Source organism: Coenobita brevimanus, chromosome 82, assembly GCF_032717465.1.
Source record: "Coenobita brevimanus isolate Jiangsu-jjx chromosome 82, ASM3271746v2, whole genome shotgun sequence".
Lineage (NCBI taxonomy): Eukaryota > Metazoa > Arthropoda > Malacostraca > Decapoda > Coenobitidae > Coenobita > Coenobita brevimanus.
In genome coordinates this window covers 7,454,804-7,474,806 of record NC_137035.1, presented here as the reverse complement: position 1 = coordinate 7,474,806, position 20,003 = coordinate 7,454,804, and the positions used below count along the sequence as shown (strand labels likewise).

Below are 20,003 nucleotides of genomic sequence, written 5' to 3'. Positions count from 1 at the left end.
ACTCGCAAGCAGCATACCTGGAACAGGAAACCTGATAAATCTGGGAAACCGTCTCAGACTGAACCCCAGCAACAAGGCCGTTTTCAGAATAATGGCCAAGGTCCAAAACCGCAGAAGAGGGACCAGAGGCAAAACACTCAGAAACCTGAGTGGAAGCGGTACGATAAGCAGAACCCTAACCAGCAGCAGTACCGGTATTTCAAGCAGCAGCAGGGCAAGGACAAACCACGTAACCCTCAGTCAGGACAATCGACTTTAGTGTATCGGAGGCAGGATGCAAATGCAGCCCTTATGCCACAACAAGCGTACAGTGGTGCCAACCCCACCAGTACAGGTATTTCCCCGCAGTTCACTAGTTCCCCAGTGACAGTGAACCCTCCTCCACAGGTGGTCAATGCTCCAGCTCCTCAGATGGTGAGCACGACCCCTCAGGTATCAAGTTCTCAGGGCACCACATTTGCTGCATCGTTTGTTCCGCAGTCTCACCAATGACTGGCTGCTACCTCCTCAGACCCTTCCACCAGTAACACTGCCTTTCTTGTTCAGCCAGGGTTTGTTGGAGGTGTTTCTGTAAATGTCCTGAGAGATAATGGTTCCTCAGGTTGCTCTGTCAAGCAAAGTTTAGTTCGGCCTGACGAGTACACGGGTAAGCAGATCCAAGTTAGACTTATTGATGGGTCAGTCAGATTGTTCCCTGAGGCACGTATCCAGGTGGCATCTCCTTTCTACACTGGCAAGCTGCTGCTGTCATGCCAGAACCCTTGTTTGACCTCATTATCGGCAACATACTGGGCGTCAAAAACAGTTGCGCCGTAGATGTTGCTACTCAGACTTCAGCTGTTGCAGTAACACGAGCCATGACCAAGGCTCCGAATTGTGTCACCCCATTGACTGTCGCAACGCCACAAGATCTGATTCGTAGTCAAGACGTTGTCCAGGAACAACAGTCTGACCCGACACTTGCCTTCGTGCATAAGAAGCTGGAGGGTAAAGCGATTAAGTATTTACAGGGAGGTTAAGCCAGGTTCCTTCGCAAGCGAGGACGGCTGTACTGTGAGTCACGAACACGCCAGGGCGAGGTTCGACTGCAGTTCGTCGTTCCTGCGAAGTATCGCCGGGCAGTGTTCGAACTGGGTCATTGTTCAGTCATGGGAGGTCACATGGGTCAAAAGAAAACCTCTGACCGCATGCATGCTGACTTTTTCTGGCCAGGAATGGGACAGGAAATAAAAAGGCTTGTGCATTCCTGTGATGTGTGTCAGCGTACCACTGACCAGGGACGTGTCCGTCCTGCACCATTGAAACCAATGCCTGTAATCTCTGAACCATTCGAGAGAGTAGCAGTTGACATTGTGGGGCCAATCTCTCCTAGGGCAAGTGATGGATCAAGGTATATCTTCACTTTTGTTGATTTCAGCACATGGTGGCCTGAAGCCGTGGCCCTTAAGAATATAGAGGCCGTCACTGTTGCTGAGGCATTGATCGAAGTGTTCTGTCGCTTAGGTATCCCCAAAGAGGTCTTAAGCGACCGGGGTTCACAGTTCACCTCTGCAATGATGAACGAAGCATTCAGGTTGTTGTCCATCCGAGGCCTGTGAACTACGCTTTATCAATCCATGTGTAACGGGCTGTGTGAGACGTTCAATGAAACTCTCAAGAAGATGTTAAAGCGCATGGCTGCTGAACAGCCAAAGGAATGGCCGCGGTTCATCGCTTCTTTTCTGTTTGCTTATCGAGAAGCCCCACAGCACTCCTTGAAGTTCTCACCCTTTGAACTGGTGTATGGAAGGTTCGGTCCATGGACCACTTCAAGTCCTTTGCAAGTTATGGGACGATGAAGAACCCGACCCTGAAGTCAAGACCACCTACACCTACGTCCTTGATCTTGCTGACCGCCTCCAGTCGACGTGAGAGTTAGCTAAGGAAGAATTGATCAAGGCGTGTGAAGTTCAGAAAGCCTGTTATGATAAGAAGGCAAAACTTTGGAAGTTTAGTCCATGCGATAAGTGCTTGGTGTTACTCCCCACTGCCCAGAACAAGTTGTTGGTGCAGTGGAAGGGTCCATTTGATGTAGTAGAGCGCATTTCAGACCTCAACTACATAATTCAAATGGGGAATCTTCGTAAAAGGTTCCACATTAACATGTTGAAGGCTTATCATGAGTCAGACCCTGAGGAGACTGGCCTATGAGTAGCTGATGATAGTGACCAGCCACTGGAAGAAACCGGGGCAGCCGTGGTGATCCCAGCTGATAACCATGATGGCGAGCCCTTAACTGCTCAGTCCCGTCAGGAAGAGACTAACGGAGATGTTTTACTTAACGCTGACTTAGCATTAGGTGATCAGAATGCCATAAGGTCACTGCTCTGTCAGTATGCTGATGTCTTCTCTGACCAACCTAGACTTGCAAAGGCTGATTGTCACAAGATTGAGTTGACCAGCGATACTCCCGTAATGGTTAAGCCATATCCGATTCCCATGCGACTACTGTGCGCAGTAGACAACGAAATTGCTGACATGGAGATGGCAGGTATTATTGAAAAGTCCTCATCTCCTTACTGCAGTCCAATGGTAGTAGTTCACAAGAAAGATGGTGGAGTCAGGATTTGTGGCAACTATAGGAGGCTCAGTGCAATCACCAAAGTGGATGTTGAGCCGATGGGTGACCACATTGCCATCTTCTCTAAGCTGGAAGGGTCACGATATTTCACGAAGCTCGATTTGGCGAAGGGATTCTTCCAGATTCCCCTTCACCCCGAGAGCCGTCAGTTCACTGCTTTTGCTACTCCTAGGGGGTTGTATTAGTATAAAGTCCTCCCATTTGGACTTACCAATTCCCCAGCAGTATTCAATCATGCCATGAGACAAGTGCTCCATGGTATCGTAGGAGTGGAGATGTTCGTTGATGATGTCCTCGTTCATTCCGCCATGTTGGAGGAGCACCTCAGACTCTTGGAAATTGTCTTCAGTAGACTCCAGAGTTTCAACATGACTGTGAAGCCTAGCAAATGTAAGATTGCTCACAGTGAGGTGGAGTTCCTCGGACATATTGTTGGCAACAATTACTGCAGGTGTCACGGTGACAAGATCAGGAAGGTTAGAGAAGCCCCGAGACCCGTGACCAAGAAACAGGTTAGGGCATTCCTTGGCCTAGTGGGGTATTATAGGAGTTTTATCCCCAACTTTGCTCTCATTGCTCAACCGTTGTACGAGGTGCTACGGAAATATGCTCCAAACACCATTGAATGGGGAGAAGCGCAAGAGAGATCTTTTACTGCCCTTAAGAACATGTTGTGCAAGGAGCCTATCTTGCAGTTGCCTGATTCCAACAAACCTTTCATACTGCGCACTGATGCTTCACAAGATGGAGTAGGTGCCGTATTGATGCAGGAATCGGAAGGTGGAATCTTCCCAGTGGCATACCACAGCCGTAAGCTAAAACCCGCTGAGAGGAATTACAGTACTGTTGAGAAGGAACTCTTGGCCGTGGTTGATGGTGTTAAGAAATATTATTATTATTTATATGGGGCACCATTCACTCTGGAAACTGATCATATGCCACTCACTAGTCTCAGCACGACCAAGACGGCTAATGCAAGATTGACACGCTGGACACTGTATTTGCAGCAGTTTAACCTTGTTGTGAGATACATCAAGGGAAGTGACAATGTAGGCACAGACCTGATGTCTCACCTGCTAACTGCTAACTAACACGGATCCCATTAGCGAATTGCAGCATTTGATGTCCTGCACAAACGCCCAGTCTTTTCGCTAATTAGGTATAGGGTTTAACCAGCAAACCAGGTTCCATTAGTGAATCGCAGCGTTTGATGTCCTGCACAGACGCCCAGTCTTTTCGCTCATGACCACGTTCCCTGGTTAATTTAGCAAATTGCAGCATTTGATGTCCTGCACAAAAGCCCAGTCTTTTTGCTAATTAGGTATAGGGTTTAACCAGTAAACTGGATCAGTGTTTGATGTCCTGCAGAAACGCCTTGACTACGTTTCCTGGCTAATAATGTAAATAGTGTACTTTTTGCAACATAAGTACTGATTGCTAGGCAGAGAGAGAGAAATGACACTTTTGATGCTCCACCTTGATTACTATCGCAGGTGCAGCTGGCGGGTGCAGCATTGCCGTGCAGAACAGCTGATCGTCCCTGTCCGCCTCTTCTCTTCTGCCCTGTTGTCATCATTTACTATCGATTTGCATTATGTAATTTTACTTGTAGGTACAGTTACACCACAACATTACATACATTACGCTACATAACAATTAGTTGTTAATGTAAATGTAGCAAACTTTTCGATCAGTTTGACCTGAGTACAGAATTTTTCATCGTCGTCACGAAGTTTTTCCCTCAAGTTTGGTTCTATTAACGTAAATAAGAGTTTTTTTTGCTCACTGGCGACTGTGACTTTCTCATGTAGCAGGATAGCACACACACACCACAGCGTGAATCTTGTATGACTGAGTTAGGATTTATATGTATGTATGTTGAAATTTTTTTTCTGAAGAAATAAAAATTTTGATTTTCATGGGGCGTAATTCACTAGTCGGTGCGATTATGTAATCGAAGAAACTCTTGATATCAACTTTGGTGGGAAACTGCGAATTCTAGTGGAATCCCAGTATTTATTACTCAGTCAACCGCTACATATTCTCCCTGTCGGGAGTGTTTTCAGAACAACTTCTCATTGTGTCATAAATGATCGCCTTTGTGCGAGACATTAGCATTTCCACTGAGCGATTTATTATGGGCGTGTTTCGCTCATTCTAGCCGTTACCAATGCGGTTCGACACTCGCCTCTTTCTCACGATTTGAAGTCATTCAATATTTGAGTGCTGTGAAAGCAGGTTGGGCGCAGTGTGTAGCAGTGCCGCCATTGTCCAGTTCCTGAATTTCCACCTAGTGTGATTGGCGAGAGACTTAGCATGTGCAGCGTCCTTCCTCAACGACACCCAGTCATCCGCTTGGTCCACTTTTCTGACCAGTATTTTCTTTTCGTTTTCCCAGGTTTAAGAGTTAGCTTTTGAGTGAGCAAGTGAGTGCGATCTCCTTATTTTGAATTCATTTTGAAATGTAATGTAAATTTATTTTACTGTAATCAATAAATTTAACAGTTCTTTTTCTTGAGCTTAATGTAATGTAAACTCGTGTTTTATTTTCCATATTAAGCTTATTTCACTTATAGCTCCTAGTTTGCATAAACAGTTTGCTATTCATAACTGGTATTTAGGCCAATCCTTTTGTATTAAGCTTAAAATCCGTTGTGCAACCAGGAGTTAATGCATCAGCAAGAACCTGTTATCATTAATAGCATTAGTTATTGATTGTCAGGGGTGAAGTCACTTTCTCTAGAGGCTAACAGTACTAACAAACAGCAATTGGGAGGAATTAGTCTCTGCTGTGTACTGTTGAGAAAGTTTATAAATTCTCGTCCTTAGAGAATCGGCGAAGTAAGCCGGCATAAAGTAATCATTGCTTGATTTTCACAAGACAGTTCATTGTCTTGTTCTCAGTAATATTGAATAATTATTCTTTAATATTGTATATACTTGAAAAACCCCGTGACAGATAGGTAGATAGATAGATTTCATACTGACATATTATGTAAGGTATCAATAACATACAAAAATAGATAGATAGATAGATAGATAGGTAGGTAAATTGATAGATAGACAGATTTCATACTGACATATGTATCAATAACATACAAAAATAGATAGATATAGACAGATAGATAGATAGATAGAAAGACAGATTTGATACTGACATACTATGTATCAATAACATACAAAATGATAATGAAATATTATAATCAGATATTCTAGGTGGCACAGGAGACTTCGTAGCACTTTTTCCTTTGAGATTTACTTATATTACAATTTATCATTCTCTTGTCCTGCCATATTGATACTGAAATAGTCTGCATTATTAACATTCATGAATAGGTGTAATGTGCAGATCCTCTAAGGGGCACAGACTCTGTAGCACCTTTGCCATAGTGATTTACTCTGTATATTCTCTTTTGACATTGACATCGGTTGTATACTGAGGTGCTATGTGCGGCAATAAATCGCTAAGAAAAAGGTGTTAGAAAATCTCCTAAGCCATTTAGAATACGACCATTGTTTGTAACTTTACAATGATACAAGAACAAGAAGTAAATCTTACCTGTTTTGTGTGGGAATTGTGTTGGCTCTGCTCACCACTGTCATCACCATCACCACCACCATCACCATCATCACCTTCATCATCATCATCATCATCATTAAGAATCTGTTGGGGAGAGAGGCATTAATTTTACAACAGTGAGCCGCACCAAAATCAACCAATATTTAACCCCACCAGTCTGCTTACTTGTTTTATAATTTATTATCACCTCCAATCGATTTTATTCGGCTTTGGGAAGATCCCATATAATGGAGAGGTAAATGAAGACTACTGTATATCTGCTCCCTCCAGTTCGTGAAGTCATTCTGAAGCTGTATAAATTCGTCTGGCGCTAGCAATAGTAGGAAAGAAAATACTGACACATCACTGAACTGAAAGGGTTTTACACACACACACACACACACACACACACACACACACACACACACACACACACACACACACACACACACACACACACACACACACACACACACACACACACACATTCCAGGCTATCAATGGCACTGCCGCACTTAAGTATTTTATTCCGTACAACGAAACACGATTTTATTCAGGCATGAAAATTTTCTTATTAAACGCTTTCTACTTTATACTGACCTAAAATTGCTATCTCTCTACCTTTTAATGCTGAGTTGTAACAATGTTCTATCACTTGAATATGATACTAGTCACGAAAATGTGCTACAGAAAGGACATAGAGCTCAATATTGTCTTTTTCTGTTTCGAAGCCTCATGAAAAAGGCAAGAAAAGAACGAAAATTTCCACCAAATTAAGATGAAACAACTGTACCTAAAGGAACAAACAGAGTTAGGAATATACCAGCAAGTTTGGTTGACGAAGCTGGTGATTATATTGGGAGTCCTTGTCTTTATCCATCACACCTACACCACCCACCTGCTCCCTCTAAGCGACCCGACCTTACCTATTTACCTCCTTGGAGAGAGAGAGAGAGAGAGAGAGAGAGAGAGAGAGAGAGAGAGAGAGAGAGAAGATACCTTTAGGAGCTGAGAGTTGCCACCAGACTGACCTGTTGATTACCTTTCCTCTCCTTATATAACACGCCGACACTGGCCCCACTCTCTCTCCCCGGCTCTCCTTTCCTTCCTCGTTTTCTCTGATTCTTCCTCTTCTACCTCCAGTTTCGCCTTTTCCTCCTTCCTCTGCGTCTATCCCCTCCCTTCCCCCATTTCTCCACACTCCCTTACACACACTGCCTTCCCTTTTCCATCTTTCCCCCATCCGTCCTCTCTCTCTCTCTCTCTCTAACTCTTCCTCCATTTTTCCACACGTCCTCACACACTGGCTCCCTCTTTTCCTTCTTTCCCCTGTCCGTCCTCCTTCTGTCTCTGTCTGGCTGTCTGTCTGTCTGTCCGTCTGTCTGTCTCTCTAACTACTTTCTTCCTGACCCATATTCAAACCACATTCTTTGTCCACCTGTCTATCTACCTATCTACCTACATCCATCTTCTTGAGGTTTCTCAAGGTTCACATGAACACACACACACACACACACACACACACACACACACACACACACACACACACACACACACACACAAACACACACACACACACACACCAAAATATTATTCCTCTCTCGCTTCGCAAGGGCGGGTGTAATTACACTTTTTTTGCGACAACCATACGAAGAAGACTGAAGACGTTCTAGACGGCAGTTAAACACTGCAGAGGGTTTAACATTCAGGAAAACAATATTTTAATAGCTATAAAAAAAAGAGGTAAACTGATAACTAAACATGGACGATCAGCAAAGAATCCACAAAAACCGAAACAGGAAGGGAGCCACAGAGATATCTAGGAACCACCACCTGACGGCTTAAAACCACGGACGCTTTTCTTTGTGCAAATCCAGAACGCTTCCTTGTGTACACGAACGCTTCTGTTTGTGTAAATGCACGAGTGCTTTTTGTACAAATTTACGAACGCTTTCCTTTGAGTAAATACACGAACGCTCCTCTGACTGCCATTGTTATTGCTGTAAAGCTAGGCCCAACTGAATGTTCATGCGGTGTACAGCACGCTGAAATTACCCCTTCTTCTGTAGTTCATCTTTTTCCTTTTGGGAGACAGGGCGTGAGTTGAGAAACATTCCTATAACCGGGTAGCTTTGTTGTCGGTTATATCAGTGCCACCGCGTGAAGACGTCCCTCTCCAGCACCTGATGTTTCTTTTGACAGTATAATGTGCCTTGTCCTCGTTACGTCAAGTTAGAGATTTGTTCCGAACTATCACAACGTTTTCCATACAGCTTAGAGTAAAACAGGAGAAAAGACGTACAAAGAGGAGGGTCGGCTTGGATACAAGGCAAGACGAAACTCTGGTGAAAAGTAGTCCAACCTGCCAACTCTCTCCTACGTCCAACCTTGCCTGACCTAGTCAAGGTGTAGAGAAGTTTTCCTAGTGTGCTGACCCTCCCTCTCTCGCGGACATTGCCCGCTGTATTCTGAATGGCCCAGGAGGCTTCGCAGCACCTCTTTCTTACCCATTTATTTAGCATATAAAAACTCAAATCCTTCTTCTATGCAAATGATACAAACATTTCTATATCAAACCGATTTAAGTAACACACAAGAGAAAGTGATATGCAATGTGAATCGCTTAAAAGAAAAAGGGAAGAAGGAAGATAAAAACAACTCTACGGAGAGAGAGAGAGAGAGAGAGAGAGAGAGAGAGAGAGAGAGACGTGTACTGCACGTGAAATGGAGGGTGACATCCAGGCCACAGAAAACCATTTAACCATTTCACTCAGTGAGGTTCTTGTAGACCGAGTAAAATTATCATCATAATCACCAGCAGCAGCAACTCCATCATCATCATCATCATCATCATCATCATCATCTCGACCTCATTTCCAAGCTACGGATGGAGTCAGGATAAAAACAGGCAATAAAACATCAGTAAATAAAATACTAGGCTAAAACACCAGGCTAAAACACCGAGGCTTTACCAAAGCGGTGAAACGGTTGAAGAGACTGTACAGTATACGTAACACTTTCAGCCCGAGGACGTTATTTTGTTTTTAATATGGATGCCAGCAGACGATGACTCAGCTTTGGAGAGAGATCTCGTACTGAAACAGTAAATCCTTCACTCTCAGGGTCGTAATTCCTCCAAATTAGCGATTTATTCTCAATATTGCACCTCAAATACTCTCTTGTACGAGTATAGTACTTGCATCGTTTTAATGTTGAGATAACTCGCATGAGCAACATACAAGAGTACAGCACAATGAAATGTAATCTTCTGGGGACAGCAAGAATGAAATATGAAGTAGGTTATCGAACTGAAGTGGATAACCCCTTCGGTCTGAAAAACTGTCTTGCTGTCACTAAACGTTTTCATTCAGCTTCGGAGAGACGTCAAAGATGAATAAAATCATGTGGGGATAGCAACAATAATATTTTGATAAAATACCAACGTATTAGACAGACGCGGAATCATATGGGCTTTCGCTGAATTGAAGCACCATCTGATGCTTCGTTAGAACGAAAGACCAACCCTAAGAAGCTCCTCTGTGGCGGACTGACTGACCAAGCCGCTCCAAGAAAGGCTCCTGCATCTTGACTCCGTCATCACATTAAAGGGTTAGTAAAGGCTGTATCTAACCTCTCCAGTTATGAAAGTATGTCCTAATCTGAAAATAATAGTTTGAAGACATGAAAACTAAGTAAAAAAGGAGGTCGTCGATCTGAAGGTTACCAGATCTTCCACACGACCCACCGACATGCCATAAAAATACCCCCGCCGCCACCATCACGTCAGTCCTAAATGACACTGGCCTACCATGTATTCAGTACGGACGGTGTGCATTAGTGCCCAGGTGGTGACATGTGAAGGTGTGTGCCACGTGGGAGGACTGTTGGGCCTCAGGAAACGGACTATGAAGGTGTAAGTAGATAGGAAGTAGTAACAGATAGGTAGGATAGTAAGTAGGCAAACACGTCAACATAATGGTAGGAAAATAGGTCTGTAGGCAGGTAGGAAGGTAGGTATTTTTATAGGTAAATCGTATATAGAAAGCTAGGTAAGTGGACAGGGGAGGCAGGTAGTAGGTAGGTAGTCGTGATGGTAGGTAATTTGCATGTAAGACAGGCAGGTCAGTAGGTAGACAGGGAGGTAGGTTGTATGTCAGTGTGACAGTAGGCAAGTGGACAGAGAGGTAGGTAGTCGGCAGGTAGGTGTGATGATAGGTAAGTAGACATGGAAGTACGCAATAAGTAGCAAGGCATAATAGGAGCAACACTGTAAGATAGGTAGGTAGGTACGTAAGTAGGTAGGCAGGTAGGTAGACAGGGAAGAAAGTATACAGGTAAGTAAATAGAAAGGTAGGCAGTAGGGTAGGTAGGTAAGTAGGGAGGTAGGTGGGTAAGAAGTAGGTTGAGGGTAGGCAGGAATGTAGGTATCTGAGTGGGCAGGTAGTAAATGGGAAGATAGGCAGGCGGACAGGCTTGCTAGATAGGTAGGTAGATAAACAGGCCGGTTGGAAGCAGGACGGTAGTTAAGGAAAGTACTCGTAGTTAGGCAGGCAGATAAGTAGGAGGTAGTTAAGTAGACAGCGTGGTGAGTAGGTAGGCGGGGAGAGAGAGAGATAGGTAAGAAACGGATAGGTAGGTACATCGATAGTCAGCAAACATTGGAATGGGAAGGTAGGTAAGCAGACAGGGAGGAGGTGTGATAGTAGGTAAGGTTTAAGGTAGGTAGGGAGGTCGGTTAGTCAGTAGGTAAATAAAAGGTATGCAGAACGGATGGTAGGAACATAGGTATACTGTAGTATGTATGTAGATAGGAAGATAGGTAAGAAGACGGTAGGCAGGTAAGCAGGCAGGCAGACAGGTAGGTTAGTAGGTAGGTTGGTATTTAGGTAGGGAGGTAAGTAGGTAAGTAGGTTGGTAGATAAGTGCACACGAGAGAAGGTAGGAAGGTAATTGGTCGGTAGGTAGGTGCGTAGGAAGATATGTATGATTATTGGTGCACAGTAGGTATGTAGGAGAGCAGGTAGGTAGCTGCGTAAGTTGTTACGTAGGTATGTAAGTAGCAGATAGGTAGGTGGTTGTGTAGGAACATATGTAGGTAAGATGGTAGGTAGGTAATAGGTGAGTAGAAGAACAGGTAGGAAATTGGGTACGTTGGCAGGTAGGTACGTAGGTAAGTATTAAGTACTACAGGAAGGTAGGAAGGTAAAGCGGTACTAGAAAGGTAGAGAGGTAAATAATCGCTGATTAGGTGTGTGGGTAGGGAGGTAGGAAAGCAAAAGGCACGGAAGTAGGTTGGTAGGTCGGGACAGTTATTTGGTATGTATGGAGGAACATAAGAAGTAAAACCTTCAGGAAATGGGTCCTGTGTGTGTGTGTGTGTGTGTGTGTGTGTGTGTGTGTGTGTGTGTGTGTGTTTTAGTTTTTCATGTGAACCTTGACAAACCTCAAGAAGATGGATGTAGGTAGATAGGTAGATAGACGGGTAGGTAGGTGGAAAAAGAATGTGGGTTGAATATGGGTCAGGAAGAAAGTAGTTGGAGACTGACAGACAGACAGACAGACAGACAGAGAGGACGGATGGGGAAAGGAAGGAATGCAGTGTGTGTGAGGAAGTGACAAGAAGTAGGGGAAGAGGGGGGGGGGAGGCGGATGAAAGAGGAAAGGGAAAAATTGGAGGTATAAGAGAAACAATGAGAGAAAGAGAGGGAGGAAAGGAGAGACGGAGAGAAGAAAGAAAGGGGAGTGAGGGGGTGGGGGCAATGTCGGCGTGTTATATAAGTGGAGGAAAGGTGTTCAGCAGGTCAGTCTGGTTGCAGCTCTCTGCTGGTGAAGGTATAGTATCTCTCTCTCTCTCTCTCTCTCTCTCTCCAAGGAGGTAAATAGGTAAGGTCGGGTCGCTTAGAGGGAGCAGGTGGGTGGTGTAGGTGTGATGGATAAAGACAAGGACTCCCAATATAATCACCAGCTTCGTCAACCAAACTTGCTGGTATATTCCTAACTCTGTTTGTTCCTTTAGGTACAGTTCTTTCATCTTAATTTGGTGGAAATTTTCGTTCTTTTCTTGCCTTTTTCATGTGGCTTCGAAACAGGAAAAGACAATATTGAGCTCTATGTCCTTTCTGTAGCACATTTTCGTGACTAGTATCATATTCGAGTGATAGAACATTGTTACAACTCAGCATTAAAAGGTAGAAAGATAGCAATTTTAGGTCAATATAAAGTAGAAAGCGTTAATTAAGAAAATTTTCATGCCTGAATAAAATCGTGTTTCGTTGTACGGAATAAAATACTTAAGTGCGGCAGTGCCATTGATAGCCTGGAATGTGTGTGTGTGTGTGTGTGTGTGTGTGTGTGTGTGTGTGTGTGTGTAAAACCCTTTCAGTTCAGTGATGTGTCCGTATTTTCGTTCCTACTATTGCTAGCGCCAGACGAATTTATACAGCTTAAGAATGACTTCACGAACTGGAGGTAGCAGATATACAGTAGTCTTCATTTACCTCTTCATTATATGGGATCTTCCCAAAGCCGAATAAAATCGATTGGAGGTGATAATAAATTATAAAACAAGTAAGCAGACTGGTGGGGTTAAATATTGGTTGATTTTGGTGCGGCTCACTGTTGTAAAATTAATGCCTCTCTCCCCAACAGATTCTTAATGATGATGATGATGATGATGAAGGTGATGATGGTGATGGTGGTGGTGATGGTGATGACAGTGGTGAGCAGAGCCAACACAATTCCCACACAAAACAGGTAAGATTTACTTCTTGTTCTTGTATCATTGTAAAGTTACAAACAATGGTCGTATTCTAAATGGCTTAGGAGATTTTCTAACACCTTTTTCTTAGCGATTTATTGCCGCACATAGCACCTCAGTATACAACCGATGTCAATGTCAAAGGGGAATATACAGAGTAAATCACTATGGCAAAGGTGCTACGGAGTCTGTGCCCCTTAGAGGATCTGCACATTACACCTATTCATGAATGTTAATAATGCAGACTATTTCAGTATCAATATGGCAGGACAAGAGAATGATAAATTGTAATATAAGTAAATCTCAAAGGAAAAAGTGCTACGAAGTCTCCTGTGCCACCTAGAATATCTGATTATAATATTTCATTATCATTTTGTATGTTATTGATACATAGTATGTCAGTATCAAACCTGTCTTTCTATCTATCTACCTATCTGTCTATATCTATCTATTTTTGTATGTTATTGATACATATGTCAGTATGAAATCTGTCTATCTATCAATTTACCTACCTATCTATCTATCTATCTATCTATTTTTGTATGTTATTGATACCGTACATAATATGTCAGTATGAAATCTATCTATCTACCTATCTGTCACGGGGTTTTTCTAGTATATACAATATTAAAGAATAATTATTCAATATTACTGAGAACAAGACAATGAACTGTCTTGTGAAAATCAAGCAATGATTACTTTATGCCGGCTTACTTCGCCGATTCTCTAAGGACGAGAATTTATAAACTTTCTCAATAGTACACAGCAGAGACTAATTCCTCCCAATTGCTGTTTGTTAGTACTGTTAGCCTCTAGAGAAAGTGACTTCACCCCTGACAATCAATAACTAATGCTATTAATGATAACAGGTTCTTGCTGATGCATTAACTCCTGGTTGCACAACGGATTTTAAGCTTAATACAAAAGGATTGGCCTAAATACCAGTTATGAATAGCAAAGCGTTTATGCAAACTAGGAGCTATAATTGAAATAAGCTTAATATGGAAAATAAAACACGAGTTTACATTACATTAAGCTCAAGAAAAAGAACTTAAATTTATTGATTACAATAAAATAAATTTACGTTACATTTCAAAATGAATTCAAAATAAGGAGATTGCACTCACTCGCCCACTCAAAAGCTAACTCTTAAACCTGGGAAAATGAAAAGAAAATACTGGTCAGAAAAGTGGACCAAGCGGATGACTGGGAGTCGTTGGGGAAGAATGCTGCACATGTTAAGTCTCTCGCCAATCACACTAGGTGGAAATTCAGGAACTGGACAATGGCAGCACTGCTACACACTGGGTCCAACCTGCTTTCACAGCTCTTAGATCTTGAATGACTTCAAATCATGAGAAAGAGGCGAGTGTCGAACCACATTGCTAACAGCTAGAATGAGCAAAACACACCCATAATAAATTGCTCAGCGGAAATGCTAATGTCTCGCACAAAGACGATCATTTATGACACAGTGAAAAGTTGTTCTGAAAACACTCCCGACAGGGTGAATACGTAGCGGTTGACTGAGTGATAAATACTGGGATTCCACTAGAATTCGCGGTTTCCCACCAAAGTTGATATCACGAGTTTATTCAATTACATAATCGCGCCGACTCATGAATTACGCCCCATGAAAATCAAAAAAAAATTTTTCTTCAGAAAAAAAATTTTCAACATACATACATATAAATCCTAACTCAGTCACACAAGATTCACGCTGTGGTGTGTGTGTGCTATCCTGCTACATGAGAAAGTCACAGTCGCCAGTGAGCAAAAAACCTCGTATTTACGTTAATAGAACCAAGCTTGAGCGAAAAACTCAGTGATGATGGTGAAAAATCCTGTACTCAGGTCAAACTGAGCAAAAAGTTCGCTACATTTACATTAACAACTAATTGTTATGTAGCGTAATGTATGTAATACACGGTGTAGGTGTGACAGTTGTGGTGTAACTGTACCTACGTGTAAAATTACATAATGCAAATCAATAGTAAATGATGACAACAAGGCAGAAGAGAAGAGGCGGCAGCACGCGTCAGGGACAATCAGCTGTTCTGCACGGCAATGCTGCACCTCCCAGCTGCACCTGTGAAAGCAATCAAGGTGGAACATCAAAAGTGTCATTTTTCTCTCTCTACCTAGCAATCAGTATTTATGTTGCAAAAAGTACACTATTTACATTATTAGCCAGGAAGCGTAGTCAAGGCGTTTCTGCAGGACATCAAACGCTGACCCAGTTTACTGGTTAAACCCTATACCTAATTAGCGAAAAGACTGGGCTTTTGTGCAGGACATCAAACGCTGCAATTCGCTAAATTAACCAGGGAACGTGGTCATGAGCGAAAAGACTGGGCATCTGTGCAGGACATCAAACGCTGCGATTCACTAATGGAACCTGGTTTGCTGGTTAAACCCTATACCTAATTAGCGAAAAGACTGGGCGTTTGTGCAGGACGTCAAATGCTGCAATTCGCTAATGGGATCCGTGTTAGTTATCAGTTAGCAGGCGAGACATCAGGTCTGTGCCTACATTGTCACTTCCCTTGATGTATCTCACAACAAGGTTAAACTGCTGCAAATACAGTGTCCAGCATGTCAATCTTGCATTAGCCGTCTTGGTCGTGCTGAGACTAGTGAGTGGCATATGATCAGTTTCCAGAGTGAATGGTGCCCCATATAAATAATAATAATATTTCTTAACACCATCAACCACGGCCAAGAGTTCCTTCTCAACAGTACTGTAATTCCTCTCGGTGGGTTTTAGCTTACGGCTGTGGTATGCCACTGGGAAGATTCCACCTTCCGATTCCTGCATCAATACGGCACCTACTCCATCTTGTGAAGCATCAGTGTGCAGTATGAAAGGTTTGTTGGAATCAGGCAACTGCAAGATAGGCTCCTTGCACAACATGTTCTTAAGGGCAGTAAAGGATTTCTCTTGCGCTTCTCCCCATTCAATGGTGTTTGGAGCATATTTCCGTAGCACCTCGTACAACGGTTGGGCAATGAGAGCAAAGTTGGGGATAAAACTCCTATAATACCCCACTAGGCCAAGGAATGCCCTAACCTGTGTCTTGGTCACAGGTCTCGGGGCTTCTCTAACCTTCCTGATCTTGTCACCGTGACACCTGTAGTAATTGTTGCCAACAATATGTCCGAGGAACTCCACCTCACTGTGAGCAATCTTACATTTGCTAGGTTTCACAGTCATGTTGAAACTCTAGAGTCTACTGAAGACAATTTCCGAGAGTCTGAGGTGCTCTTCCAACGTGGACTGCAGTAAGGAGATGAGGACTTTTCAATCATACCTGCCATCTCCATATCAGCAATTTCGTTGTCTGCTGCACCCAGTAGTCGCATGGGAATCGGATATGGCTTAACCTTTACGGGAGTATCGCTGGTCAACTCAATCTTGTGACAATAAACCTTTCCAAGTCTAGGTTGGTCACAGAAGACATTAGCATACTGACAGAAAAGTGACCTTATGGCATTCTGATCACCTAATGCTAAGTCAGCGTTAAGTAAAACATCTCCGACAGTCTCTTCCTTATGGGACTGAGCGGTTAAGGGCTCGCCATCATGGTCATGAGCTGGGATCACCACGGCTGCCCCGGTTTTGTCCAGTGGCTAGTCACTATCATCAGCTACTCATAGGCCAGTCTCCTCGGGGTCTGACTCATGATAAGCCTTCAGCATATTAATGTGGAACCTTTTGCGAAGATTCCCCATTTGAATTATGTAGTTGAGGTCTGAAATGCGCTCTACTACATCAAATGGACCCTTCCACTGCACCAACAACTTGTTCTGGGCAGTGGGGAGTAACACCAAGCACTTATCGCCTAGACTAAACTTCCGAAGTTTTGCCTTCTTATCATAATAGGCTTTCTGAACTTCACGCGCCTTGATCAATTCTTCCTTAGCTAACTCTCACGTCGACTGGAGGTGGTCAGCTAGATCAAGGACGTAGGTGTAGGCGGTCTTGACTTCAGGGTCGGGTTCTTCATCATCCCATAACTCGCAAAGGACTTGAAGTGGTCCACGGACCGACCTTCCATACACCAGTTCAAAGGGTGGGAACTTCAAGGAGTGCTGGGGCTTCTTGATAAGAAAAACAGAAGAGGAGCAATGAATCGTAGCCATTCCTTTGGCTGTTCGGCAGCCATGCGCTTTAACATCTTCTTGAGAGTCCCACTGAACCTCTCACACAGTCCGTTACATATGGATTGATAAGGTGTAGTTCGCAGGCCTCGGATGGACAACAACCTGAATGCTTTGTTCATCATTGCAGAGGTGAACTGCGAACCCAGGTCGCTTAAGACATCTTTGGGGATACCTACGTGACAGAACACTTCGATCAATGCCTCAGCAACAGTGACGGTCTCTATATTCTTAAGGGCCATGGCTTCAGGCCACCGTGTGCTGAAATCAACAATAGTGAGGATATACCTTGATCCATCACTTGCCCTAGGAGAGATTGGCCCAACAATGTCAACTGCTGCTCTCTCGAACGGTTCAGAGATTACAGGCATTGGTTTCAATGGTGCAGGACAGACACGTCCCCGGTCAGTGGTACGCTGACACACATCACAGGAACGCACAAGCCTTTTTATTTCCTGTCCCATTCCTGGCCAGAAAAAGTCAGCATGCATGCGGTCAGAGGTTTTCTTTTGGCCCATGTGACCTCCCATGACTGAACAATGACCCAATTCGAACACTGCCCGGCGATACTTCACGGGAACGACGAACTGCAGTCGAACCTCGCCCTGGGGTGTTTGTGACTCACGGTACAGCCGTCCTCGCTTGCGAAGGAACCTGGCTTGACCTCCCCGTGAATACTTAATCACTTTACCCTCCAGCTTCTTATGCACTAAGGCAAGTGTCGGGTCAGACTGTTGTTCTTGGACAACGTCTTGACTACGAATAAAATCTTGCGGCGTTGCGACGGTCAACAGGGTGACACGATTCGGAGCCTTGGCCATGGCTCGTGTTACTGCAACAGCCGAAGTCTGAGTAGCAACATCTACGGCGCAACTGTTTTTGACGCCCGGTATGTTGCCGATAATGAGGTCAAACAAGGGTTCTGGCATGACAACAGCAGCTGTCAAGCCAGTGTAGAAAGGAGATGCCACCTGGATACGTGCCTCAGGGAACAATCTGACTGATCCATCAATAACTTGGATCTGCTTACCTGTGTACTCGTCAGGCCGAACTAAACTTTGCTTGACAGAGCAACCTGAGGAACCATTATCTCTCAGGACATTTACAGAAACACCTCCAACAAACCCTGGCTGAACAAGAAAGGCAGTGTTACTGGTGGAAGGGTCTGAGGAGGTAGCAGCCAGTCATTGGTGAGACTGCGGAACAAACGATGCAGCAAATGTGGTGCCCTGAGAACTTGATACCTGAGGGGTCGTGCTCACCATCTGAGGAGCTGGAGCATTGACCACCTGTGGAGGAGGGTTCACTGTCACTGGGGAACTAGTGAACTGCGGGGAATACCTGTACTGGTGGGGTTGGCACCACTGTACGCTTGTTGTGGCATAAGGGCTGCATTTGCATCCTGCCTCCGATACACTAAAGTCGATTGTCCTGACTGAGGGTTACGTGGTTTGTCCTTGCCCTGCTGCTGCTTGAAATACCGGTACTGCTGCTGGTTAGGGTTCTGCTTATCGTACCGCTTCCACTCAGGTTTCTGAGTGTTTTGCCCATGGTCCTTCTTCTGCGGTTTTGGACCTTGGCCATTATTCTGAAAACGGCCTTGTTGCTGGGGTTCAGTCTGAGACAGTTTCCCAGATTTATCAGGTTTCCTGTTCCAGGTATGCTGCTTGCGAGTTTGATACCCGTATGCGGTGAAGAATGCGTCAGCCTTCTTCACCATTTGGCTGGCATCTCTTACCTGGCAGATCTTAAGCTGAGCCATAAGTTCAGTAGGCCACGACTTTTCCAGCTGCGTGCGCAGCATAAGGTCAATTATCCCCTCATGCATGGAAGGAGCTTTATCTTTCTCCATCCACTCATCTAAGTAAGAAGTAAGCCGGTCAAGAAACTGAACGGCAGTGTCTTTATCCTGTAAATGCGCCATCATGAACTGACTCTTGGCGTCGTCAACTGTGAGACCGTACGCTTTGACGAATGCGGCCTTCATCATCTCATACGTGAGATTGTCTCCACGAATTCTGTGGAGAATATCAAGGGCAGAGCCCTCAAACAGGCTAGGTAACTGAAGCCGCTTAGCTGCATCATCCAGCTGGTACAGTTGAGCCATGTCTTCAAAACGACCTATGTATGGCTCGATTCGCTCGCCATCTTTGTATGAGGGAAGCTTGATGTGTGGGGTCGCCATAATATGTGCAGTGATAGTGCTCGTGGAGCTTGGGCCAGCTGCACCAGATGTGTCTGAAGCCAAGGAATCTTGCTTGAACCTCAACATTTCAAATTCATGTTTATCGCATGCTTCTCGCTCAGCACGTTCATGTTCTCGTTGTTCACGCTCGTATTCACATTCTCACGTTGTTCTAACTCATGTTGACATTCTCTCTCACGTTGTTCTAACTGGTGTTGACGTTCTCTCTCACGTTCCTCACTCTGTTCTCGCTCATGTTCTAACTCAAGTTCGCATTGCTTTTGCTTGTGTTCACATTCTCTTTCGCGTTCTTCACGAGCATCTTTCTCACGTTGTTGCTCGTAATTAAACCATGAGAGGACGTAGCTTTCGATTTTTTCTGAGTCAGTAAGGCCCATATCTTTAGCTTTCTGTACAAAGACGTTGGCAGCCATGATACTAACTCAATCTAAATAAAGTAGCGACTCAGTACTGACTGCGATTTTTGCAAAGAAAGATGTCAATAATCAAGAATAAAGAATATAGGCACAGGTTAATGGTGACCAGTTTTTATCTAATTAAACTGGTAAAGAAAATTAAACAAACAACTAACTGTGAAAACTATTATGTAAATTAATAAAAATGAATTAATAATCACCAGTAAGATAGTGCCTATAGACTTTAATGATAAATACCTAAGTATGAGTGAGTATTATCTCGTGAATAGCTTTAGAGCTAGGAG

General features: G+C 43.9%; 1 protein-coding gene across 1 annotated transcript in view; it reads right to left on the bottom strand.

Moving 5' to 3' along the window:
• Positions 1-19,716, bottom strand: part of LOC145409677 (uncharacterized) — a 39,756-nt gene extending 20,040 nt beyond the window's left edge. The window contains exon 1 of the mRNA XM_080280028.1: positions 19,614-19,716. Within this exon, the coding sequence (XP_080136154.1) occupies positions 19,614-19,716 (103 nt within the window). The remainder of the gene's footprint in view (positions 1-19,613) is intronic.
• Between the last annotated feature and the right edge of the window lie 287 nt (positions 19,717-20,003).